Here is an 11750-nt window from a genome sequence, read left to right as displayed (position 1 = left end):
AATGCTGGAAACTACAAGCTAAGACCTCCTTCTGCAGCATTACTGTACAAATTATTTAAAACCCCTGCTCGGCGACGGTTTATGGCTTCATTATTAGCATAGATGGAAGCGCTTTAGAATGAAGGAGTTCCACCAAGGAATTCACTCTCTTCGTTTCCTTTTTTTTTTTTTTTCCTTTTTTAAATCTTCATTCTCCACAGGAATGCCTGTCAGCAGCTGCTCTCCAACACGGAGAGACCCAGGCCCCCCCATCAAAGCTTTTAATCTGGCACGGTCCCCTCCCCGGCACCGCCAGAACCACCACGCAGGGCTCTGGCGGCCAGCGCGGGGCACGGACTGGGAATGCGGGCCTGCGAGACCCGAGCCCGGCCCGTCGCGGTGCCCGGTCGCCGGCACGACGGGACGGGACGGGACGGGACGGGGCGGGGCGGGACGGGACGGGGCGGGGCGGGACGGGACGGGGCGGGACGGGACGGGGCGGGACGGGGCGGGGCGGGACGGGGCGGGGCGGGGCGGGACGGGGCGGGGCGGGGCGGGACGGGGCGGGACGGGGCGGGGCGGGGCGGGGCGGGACGGGGCGGGGCGGGGCGGGGCGGGACGGGACGGGGCGGGACGGGGCGGGGCGGGGCGGGACGGGGCGGGGCGGGGCGGGACGGGGCGGGGCGGGGCGGGGCGGGACGGGGCGGGGCGGGACGGGGCGGGGCGGGACGGGGCGGGGCGGGGCCGCTGCGTGCGCCTGCGCCTGCCCCCTCGCCAGTCCCACCAATCAGCGTGCGGGGCGGGGCTAGCGGCGTGCGCGCCCCTGGCCTGGCGACTCGATTGGCTGTTTCGCCGCCAAACCGCCCAATCGGAGGGTGCCTTGCAAAGGAATCCTGAGCCTATCGCAGAGGTGGTTCCTCTTCCGTTCCGGCAGTTTGAAACGGTCGGGGCCGGCGGGCGGCGGCAGGCTGGGGCCCGCAGGTGAGCGGGGGGGGGGCCGGGGCCGCGCCGTCTTTCCCACAGCACCCCTGCTCCTGTCCAGAGGCCGCACTGCCGCCCGCAACCCCACCCGAGTTTCCTGAGGGTGCTAGTGGGCACTCCCTGCCCACTGGTTGGGCTGGTTGCCTTAAATGACCTGTATAAGAAAAGCAAAGGAGAATCTCCTGTTCGTAATCTATCGCACTCCCCGCTGCCTGACCACCCCGGTGCCTCCTTGGTTTCTGTGGGACACTGAGCAGATTGTCGGTGTTTGTCCCCGGCTGCCATGGCAGCCGCGGTGTCGGCGCTGCCGGCATCGGGGGCAGCTACGGAGCTGCTGTAGTGAGGGGTTAAAAGCGTGAGCAGCGTGCTTTGCGAGGGGGTACAGCTAAAGGGAACGAATATGTTCTACCTCTACTGTAGGAGATGCGGTTCTATCACTGGCAGTGTCCCTCAAGGCTCAGTACTGGGCCCAGAACTTTTTACGTTTTTCATCCATTACATGGATGAAGGGGCAAATGCCTGCTCAGCAAATTCACTAAGAACACAAAGCTGGGAGGAATGGCCAACACTCTGGAGTGCTGTGCAGCCCTTCAGAAGGACCTTGCCAGGTTGGGGAGATGGGCAGAGAAGAACCATCTGAAAGTCAACAAAGGCAAATGAAGGGTCTTGCACCTGGGCAGGAACAGGCTCAGGCACCTGGGGCTGACCTGCTGGGGAGCAGCTCTGCAGAGAAGGACCTGGGGGTCTGGTGGACAACAAGCTGTCACTGAGTCAGCAGCGTGTCCTTGTGGCCGAGAAGGCCAATGGTATCCTGGGGGGCATTAGGAAGAGCACTGCCAGCTGGTCATGGAGGGTGATTCTGCCCTTGTACTCAGCCCTGCTGAGGCCACACCTGGAGTGCTGTGTCCAGTTCTGGCTCCTCAGGACAAGAGAGACATGGAGCTCCTGGAACAGGGGAGCAGAGGCTACAAAGATGATGACAGAATTGGAGCATCTTAATAGGAAAGGCAGAGGGAGCTGGGCTTGTTCAGCCTCAAGAAGAGACAGCTGAGAGGAGACCTCATCAATGTCTATAATTATGTAATGGGAGGGTGCCAAGGCAATGGAGCCGGGCACCTAGTGGTGCCAAACAGTAGGATAAGAGGTAGTGGGCAAAAACTGATGCACAGGAAGTTCCACCCAAACATGAGGGAGAACTTATCTCTATATTGTGCAGGGGACCGTGCACTGGAACAAATTGCTTAGAGAGATTGTGGAGTCTCCTTCACTGGATATATTCAAGAACCACCTGGATACAATCCTGTACCATGTGCTCTAGGATGACCTTGCTTGAGCAGGAGGATTGGACAAGATGACCCAGTGTGGTCTGTTCCGACCTTACCCACTACATGATTCTCTTTCTTAGGTGTTGAGTCCTCTTATCCGAATGAAACACTAAATTATTTGGAAAGCATCACCTTTAGTTAAAAACAAAGCCAAACCTGAGCACAAAAACCTGAGCACAGCTTAATTAATTCAAAATTAAGGAGAACAACCATGCCGAGTCAGACCAAGGTCTTTATAGCTGCATCCTGTTTCTTAAAAGTAGTAGTGTTACTATTGCAGTTGTATGCTTATGGTTTGGAAAAAAACTGCTGTTGTTAGCAGCAATCTTTCTTTAATGAAGTCAGAAATATATTTTGGCAGCTGCTCGGGTAAGAACCTGGTAGGCTTGAGGATATTCTTCTCACTTGTCTTTCACTATATAATGATTTGCAGCTTGGCAAGTTAACTTGTTGACCCAGTGGTGGTCTCTTAATATCCCTTTATTTCTCTTTTAGGAACTTACCGATATTTTGTAGTACTTAGTGCTTGTTCACTGAGATCAAAACTGACAAGTTATTCTTAGGCTGGCTTGGCTGAGCAGGATCTTCTGAAGGTAAGGCATATGCCCAGTGGAAAAAGGAAAGCATATGCCCAGTGGAAGCAAAGTCTGATTACATGGGAGAAATACAGAGATTCAGCTCTCCATAATAGACAAGAAATTAATGTGGCCAGAGCTCAGTTAGACTTGAAGCTGGCCGGTACTCTGGGGGACAGAAAAAGTAGTTTTTAAAAATATGTCAGTAATAAAAGGCAGTCCAGAAATAACATCATGAGGATGATCACCTCACAAATGGGGACACAGACATGGCAGAGATGAGTTCTTTGCTTCTGTCTGCAGCATTGATGCAGTTATCGATCACAGCCAGCACGGGTTCATGAGAAGAAGATCTGGCCTGAGAAACTTAATTCCCTTTTATGAGAAGGTGACCCACCTACTTGATCAAGAGAAACCAGTTGACGTGATCTTTTTGGATTTCAGTAAAGCTTTTGGTACTGTTTCTCCCAGTATCCTTCTGGAGAAAATGTCCAGCGCACAGCTGGATAAGCACATTATGTAATAGGTAAGTGGCTTATGGTGTGAGCACAGAGGGTTCCAGTGAATAGGGTGACATCAAACTGGGGACCTGTCCCTGTGGGGGTCCACAGGGCTCCATCTTAGGCCTGGTGCTTTTCAATATCTTCTTAATTGACTTGGATGCAGGCATTAAAGTAAGTTTATTGACAATACTAAATTAGATAGGGCCGTTGATTTCCGCAAAGGCAGAAAAGCCGCCTGGGACAGGGCAACCCTGGATGTAACAACAAACTGGAAAATGAGAAGCTGGAAAACAGCCCCACTGAAGTGGTCTGGTGAATCCTGGTCAGTTGCAAGTTGAACATGAGTCAGCAGTACCCTGGCAATCAGGAGGGCCAGCTGTGTGTTGGGGGGCATCAGGGACAGCATGGCCAGCTGGGCAAGGGAGGGGATTGTCCTGCTCTGCTCTAAGCTGGGGCAACCTCACCTCGAGTGCTGGGGGTAGTTCTGGGTGCCACAGTAAAAGAGAGACATTCTGCTATTTGAGAGCATCCAAAGGAAGGCAGTGAAGACGGTGAAGGGCCTTTACGGGAAGCTGTATGACTGACCGAGGACACTTTGCTTTGTCACTTGTGATAAGGAACCTTTTGAGTTTTGGAAGACCAGAGAGTAGTTTCAGTGACAAGTAGAGAGCTAGATCCACTTGATTGCATGTAAGGGGCATGATCTTAGAGAGCTGAAAACAGAATTCTGACAGTGGTCTTAAGTTATTGAACAAACTTCAGTAAAAACCTTTCTTTTCTACTTCCTTGGACATATCTGTTTTCACATTGAACTCCATTTGCCATCCTGTTTCTCAGAAAAATCAATTGTTTAGTTCTTTTGAAGTGTACTGAGAAGGGAAGGTATGACAATATTTCAGACTTCTGGCTGCAGAAAGTTCCTGTAAGTGCTAGATGGTTGGTTCTTTGTGGTCTTCACTAATGCACAAACACATCTTTGAATAGATCCAGGGTTTTTAGAGTAATAAGGATCCACAATTTGAGAAACTATGTAGGAAAGCATAGGAAGTTGACTTTTTAGGATTGCAGAAGTGTTTTTTGGTATTGAAAGACTTTATCAGCTAAAAGAAGGTAGAGTGTTTGTATAGACCTATTTCATTATATAGAGAGGCTAAAACCAAGGATATATATAAGGAGTAATTCACGTGAGAAAGGAAAGAAGAAAATTATCAGACCAGGAGGCAATGAAAAAGGCTGAGGTGATTAAGGCAGTATTTCTTCTGTCATCTACACATAGATATACAGGAATAAAAAGTACAAAGTAAACCTTCATTAGACTCCATTTTTTGTACTTAAAGAATGTGGTCGGTATATGAGGGCTCAGCAGGAAGTAGGAAGATGTCTTTTGAACCTTGAGCTACAGGAAATCTCAGCATTTGAAATTGTCTTTATACCGTTTTTTAAACATTCATCATCAGCATAGAAATGAATTTGCTGTTCTGAAAGGTGTAAAAATATCCATGGCAGAGAGACCTTTTATGCTGCAGGAGGAATCAGTGTATAGAACAGCTCAAAGAGCAAAAGGATAGTTAATTTCTATCTGTATTCCTATATAGAGAACTATGTGAGGGGTTTGATACTTTGAGAAACATTGATGGTGTTAAAATAGGATATTCCTGCCAGTTTTATGACAGTACAACTAGCAACTTAAAACTTACATTTCTGTCAGAAAGTGCATCTGTTTAAAAAACCAAGAATATTATAATTGATAGTTGTAAAGATCTCTCTAAAAATAAATTTTCCTTGCAAGTTGTTTGCTACATTGTACAGTCAGTCAGTTCCTCTGGTTATTTATGGTGGTATGCTTCCTTTCCTGACAGCTTCTTAGTGTGTATAATGGTCTTTCATGTGCATCAGGTACCTATATCGCACTGCCATTCATTCATTAACAAACTCACTTTGCTTTATACTGTTTCCCCTCATTTTGTACTTCCTTTCATCTTTCCCTCCCCTGCCATATCCTTTAGAGTCCTTTTCCCTTTATTCTGTCAAATCTTATCATAAGAGCTTCAGTTCTTCACTGAAGGACCTATACAAGGCTGTAGTTCATTAAAAGATACATATATCTTTTGCAAGGTCTTCAAGCTTCTTACCAATTCTTCAACATTGCCTACTTCCCAAATACTCAAAGAATGCCTCACTGTCTTGCTAAGATATTGCTGGTATTATTGACATTTATTGAACCTAAGGTTTTACTTGTCCTTCCATATCTGTTCATCTTCCTGGGCCAGAAACTCAAAAAAGTGATGAGAGACTGATGTTGACCAGTAAGATTCAGGGTATTGAACAGGAGTGTTCAGGGCACTATCTTATCTTGGGCTGTGGTTGAGGTCATGTAGTGGGTGGGCACAGTGTAGCCTAAGCATTCTCATGTTGCTCTGTAGGAATTTTGTACTGAAACAGCCTGATAAATTAAAAGGCAATACAGTGTGAATAAAAATGAAAGATTGACACAGGAGGTATATCTGTAACTGCAACAACTGACATTGTTGCTTTGGAGTCTTTCCTTGTTGTCTTATAAGTTAGTGAAAATATTTCCATTATTTTGAGTATGGTTTGAATCAGAGAGTTTCCAGCATTTAAGACTGTTCAACCAGTTTAGTGCACAGAATCGGCATTGATCCAGTTGTTACAGCAGAATCTATTTCTGGGGAAAATGTTGGTGAATATATGTTTACATACTGAAACTGAAAAATGAAGTTCTGCTTCTACTGTTTTATAGACATACTTTGTGCAGAATGTCATCTGATGAGAAGAAGAGCACAAGTCCAGTTTTCCCAGATGACTGTGTTCAGGACAGTTCTGCTTCTTCAAATTCTCAGGTGGGACAGAGGCAATATAATTTGATTTACTGTCGTGGCATTTTATTTGGCGAAGGATAACTATGAGGAAATCTAACTAAATGTGCATCTTTTTTATATTTTACATATATGGGAAAATATTAAAAATATTAGTGAAAAGAAACAAAGCAGACTGCAAAAAATACTGATACTAAAATATGTTCAGTTAGATTCCACTTTTGTGCATTTCACAAGAAATTTATGTAAAAATTCTTGCCTAAACTTTCGTGTTTGATCAGCTGCAAGTAAAATAGGTAGTTTTCTTACCTTTTTTCTCCTAGTGTTATTCTTTATTTATGTTAAGTCCTATCAAGAAGCCAGAACTTGATGCAGTGGGATAGAAACCCATGACTTTTGAGAGATGAAGAGTAACTATATTTTAGGCTTTCCCCATGATTCAGTTTTGTAAAAACTGAAAATTTTAAATGGATTTATTTCCCTTGGAGTAGTATTATGGCCAAGTTAATTACAGAAAGGAAATGATTGCTTTTTGTTTTGTTTTTTTTTAACTTTCTGCATCAAACACATTAGGAAATTCTGTAACTGTAATACTGGGGGTTGCCTTTTCTGTGCTCATCATGCTTTTGAGAGATACAATGATACTGGATAAAGTATCATTTATACAATTCTTTTGAAAGCAGCAGGTTTTCATAATTTAATAATTGGTTATTCCTATTTGCATAGTAGATTATGTAGTTTTTTTCCTTTGGTAGGATACAGTCCCAACCAGGACAGTTTTGGCAATAACATGTTTTGCTAGTTGCCCTGTGGATGTGCATCTCCACGTTTGTCACGTGGTGAAATGGGCATATACAGCAGCAGCAGCGCTGTTTAATTAAGGGGTTTTCTTCTTTCTTTTTTTACCGTTTGGATTGACTTGTACCTTTTAAACAACATTTTTAGGGGCAATTCATTTCTGCAGTTTGTATACTTCTCTATTTGTCCTTTTATCACACGGATAAATTTTCATAATCTTTGTTTAGGAATAGTAATGCATCTATGTTTCCAATGCTTTTTGTAGTCAGAGAACAAGATAAAAGCATCATGCTACAAATTTTGAAGGACCAGAATTTTCTGTTATGACTTGGTGGATTATCACGGAGGCTCTAAGGCCACCTTGTAGAGAATGATAAACTTATATTAATGAGTGACTGTTTTGTGACTGAGAATGTGTCTAGAGAAGAATAGTTAGAGTTGGAAGTGATCTATATCAATCGTTGGCCAAACTGCTTGACCATTTTGTGGCTGAGCAAAAGTTAAACCATGCTATTAGAGGGCATTGTTCAAATGCCTCTTAAACAGTGACAGGCTCGTGGCATCAAACAGTCTCCCTAGGGAGGGAAGCCTATTCAAGTGTTTGATTGCCCTCTCAGTAAAGAAGTGCTTCCTAATGTGAAATCTATCCTCCCCAACACAAATTTGAACCATTCCCACTCATCCTATCACTGGGTCCCTGGGAGACAAGATGGACATCTCTTCTCACTTCCCCTGCTCAGGAACCTATGCAGAGCAATGAAGCCCCTCAGTCTCCTTTTCTCCAAACTAGACAAGCCCAAAGCTACCCCTGGTAGGAGTTTGTTACTGTTGAAAAAGTACACTGAGGTCACAGCTGATCAATACGAATGTTGACAGGTAAGTACTCTACTCTATTTAGATAATTTTGGAAGGTCTGTTCTGTTTTGTTTGTTTGGGCCTTTTTGATGTGTTGCTTTTAGATAGAGACCATCTTATTACTTTTTCCTTACAAAAAGATCCACTGGCTCTTAGAGAATTTCCATTACTTATAATTGTTATGGAGGACTTTATCCATTCAATCTGTTCTTGTCATATTGTCTAGTAACCTTGACTACAATCCTTTGCAGTATCTGTAGATTTTTATTTTAAAAATAGAAAAAATTATCAAAAAAATCTGATTTTTTTGGTGCCATTTGTCCATTGCATCACTACATTTTCTTCTACAAAACCAAGGCATTAAATAGTCAAAATTCCACAGAGCTTCAGGTCATAGAATTATATTCCTCTAGTTTTACACATGAACAGAATTGTTAGCAGTTGACAGAACAGCTTGGAAGTTCTGTTTAAAGCAGAACCACGATAATAAACCAAAGATATATTGTTAATAATATTATGGTTTTATTTTAAATGTACTGGTCAATATTGCATTCCAGTTGCAGCATACTTGTTATGGAGTATTTAAGATTGAGGTAATACACTTAATCACTCAGTGTTTCCATACATATTCCCACTGCTCTCTCCAGGATTTTTTTTTTGTGTGTGTCTAAGTTTCTGATTACAATGAGGATACTGTGCTTGCTTTTAATATTTGCCTTTCAACTTCATTTCAACAGTGTTATAATATTGTAATTTATAAACATTTATTTCCAGATTTGTCACTGGATGCTGTCTATTGACACTTTGTTGGCACGTAAGCGTGCATATTCCTGTACAGATTGGATTCTTTGAGCTTTAATAAAAGAGTTAGAACTTGAAAGAAATTTCCTGACGTAGCTTGATACGTGTATTTTGAATGCTAGGCATGCCTATAGTAGGATAGATTGTTTGATAATGAATAAATTGGGTGACTCAACATGGGAAACCCACTTGCATCTGACATCTAACCTACTGGGTCTTTTGAATTGACTAAGATAATCATGGAGGCAGCTGGATCAGCTCTGTCTGAGAACTAACTTGTTTGTTGGGAAGAATTAGTTTTAAGTTGCTATTTGGTTACATGATCTCTTAGAAGAAGACAGAGGTATGATCTAACATCTTCTGTAGAATCATTTAATTTTTATTAGTTAAGGCTAATATTGGCTTTTTTACTCCACTGAGATTTTGCTGCAGGGAGTTTTGTATGGTTCCATGTAGTTCCTGATTGAGTAACAGGTCTAAAGATAACAATTTTCTTCTTTTGATATCTTATAAAATTTAAACTATACAGTTAGAAAGATATGGCTGTGGAAAAAAGCCATGATAACTTGTTGATTTGCAGCTAACTATACCTTTTACATGGAATGTGACACACTTGCGTGTCCAGAAGATAGATCACGTATTAGTAATTCTATAGCTTCATATACATTTATTTAGACTTCTACTTTGAACATAATAGATTAGAAGATGGGAAATGGACATTTAAATGGAAACTAGAATTCAGATTAAATGTACCAAACCTAGCTTCTTAAATTGTCTAATTAGTTGAAGCACACAAAAATATGCAAGTTACACTGAGAGTTTTGAAATATTATCCTTTTCAGTTGTTAGATTCAAAAACATATTGTATATAATTGGTACCTTTCATTGATTGTTTTCACTCTAACTTCCCCCAGGTTTAAGAGGAAATTAATTTTTGAATTCACTCTTGGTTTCTGAGGTTTGACCTCATTAGGATACTGAACAGAACTAATATGATAATATTAAGTGAAGAAAAAATAATTGCTAGTGACCTGCTTTAGTATTTTCCAATCGGCCTTGTTTTCCCATCTTTAATTAGTAGATTTTATTTGTTTTAGTAAGTAACTGGTCCTTGTTGAATTACCAGATTGTATGTTTAAGCTATAATACAGATTGTTTACAGTTTCACAATGAGCACTAAATACCATCATCCTGAAAATCTATTTCATTAGAAGGTTTCAAAAAAATATTAATTGGCTTACTTTGGTGTGTAGCATGATGCCATGTACCAGTTAGATAGGTTTATAGCTTCTTAATAGGAAACCTTCTTTCTGAGTTATATATACACATTTTGTGTACATGTATAATTTAAAAAATAAATAATATAAGGTGAGAATAATTATATCCACTCTAAACAAAATTGTGTATAATCAAATCTCTTTTGATTTATAACTTCCTTTACAACAGGCTTTACAACTTCCACCAAAGAAATTGTAATGTTACAGAGTGTGAAGTGTGACTGTGTTCAGTAGCATCTTTGTCATGGCTATAAAAATACATGGTTTTCTTTGAAGCACTACTAGCAATGATTAAAAATAATAATGGCTGATGAATAACTTACATGATCTGTGACTGGAGTTTTTTTCCAGTTCTTGTTTTCGATGCCTATTATAATATCCAATGCTGCAATCTCGCAGAGTCTTTCTGTGCAACTATTACAGTGCATATAGTTGTAATCAGAAGGAATGTGGACATTAAACAAGAGAAAGTTAAATTATTATAGTTATTGTAGGAAAACAGCTCACTTTTGCAACTTTAGGGGAGATCTTCTTTGTTTACACCATAATAATAAAAAAGAAACCTCTCAAAATTATAGAAAATAATTTGCACTTGTTTTTATATATGCCTAATTTTTAAAAATGTAATTGTAGTTTTATAATTCTTTGTCACCACTTTGCAACAGGATGAATATAAAGAGCTGTTTCATTTTACTGTAATGACTCCGAAGTTTGAACAGTGTGTCTCAAAGTTGCCAGAGCCTGCCTCAGAACAGAGACCATCTGACAGAGTTTCCAGGTTAACAGATGATGCCAGTCATCGTAATATGCCAGGTAGTATGCCCAAGGCTATGTGTTGAGCTTACAAGATCAATGATACAACTTTGATGACTTATATTTTTAATCACTTTAGTTTGAAAAATACATGTACCTCATTTGTAGTACATTTGCATTTTGCACAACATGTAGGAAGACGTATTCCCTGAGGGGTTCTCTCTCTGGCATCACTTTCAGATGACAGTGTTGATGTGCTGACAGTTCTTTGTGTTTTGTGATGCAGATGTTTAAAGATGGTTGATGTAATAACAGAAAAAGGGATACCCTTACTTACAGTATGCTTCACTGAAATTTGATGGGTCACAGCTGGTTTTGCTGAAGCTGGTATGGCTGTGATAGAGAAATGCACATAGAAACAATGATTCAGTGGAAGGGAGAATTACCTTAAAAGGGCTTTGTGTAATGACTAATCATGTCACTACATGAATGTCATTCTTACTTTTTTAGTTCGATCCTGTAATTCTAATTTTATTTTATTGCTTGGTATTTTATTTATCCATGTTACTAATGCATCACTAGACACTAAGTTTAGTGTCTTGTGATGCATTAGTAACATGGACATTTTTGATTGTGTTGTTTGCTTCTGTCATTAGTGTTTAGATTGAGAATTTTGCTTTGATTGAGAATTTTGCTTTGCTATTAATTTTGCTTCAGAAGAAATAGTAAACAAATACACCTTATTTCTTTCCTAGGAAGTTAAGTATAATCAGGAAAAACTGACTTTAACTTCTATTCTTTATCATTCTATTTAATTATAAAAATATTTAGCTGTCTTTCTGTCTCGCTTTTATAACCTTTTTGATGGCTTTATGTCTACTGTTTAGAGGAACAAGTGACATATTTATGCCTTCCAACTTGGAAGTTTGGTCAATACTGAAATGAACAGGGCTAATGCCTTTATTAATGTTCAGCTCTCTATTGAAAAGATGAGCTGGGCAGGGGGCCTGACACGGAACTCGCCCCGGCTGTTGTAGCTTTCCCAGGCGGCCGAAAGGAAGGAGGC

At 41.4% G+C, this 11750-nt stretch overlaps 1 protein-coding gene across 1 annotated transcript in view; it reads left to right on the top strand.

Annotated features, from left to right (window-relative positions):
• Positions 1-872: 872 nt before the first annotated feature.
• POC5 (POC5 centriolar protein) overlaps positions 873-11750 on the top strand; it is a 29228-nt gene continuing 18350 nt past the window's right edge. Inside the window, exons 1-5 of the mRNA XM_054003941.1 lie at positions 873-960; positions 2781-2878; positions 3164-3386; positions 6125-6224; positions 10597-10744. Of these exons, the coding sequence (XP_053859916.1) occupies positions 6141-6224; positions 10597-10744 (232 nt within the window). The 5' untranslated portion in view covers positions 873-960; positions 2781-2878; positions 3164-3386; positions 6125-6140. The remainder of the gene's footprint in view (positions 961-2780; positions 2879-3163; positions 3387-6124; positions 6225-10596; positions 10745-11750) is intronic.

Source organism: Vidua macroura, chromosome Z, assembly GCF_024509145.1.
Source record: "Vidua macroura isolate BioBank_ID:100142 chromosome Z, ASM2450914v1, whole genome shotgun sequence".
Lineage (NCBI taxonomy): Eukaryota > Metazoa > Chordata > Aves > Passeriformes > Viduidae > Vidua > Vidua macroura.
Note: the sequence above shows the minus strand (reverse complement) of the source record. Positions and strands in the feature narration are given on the sequence as shown.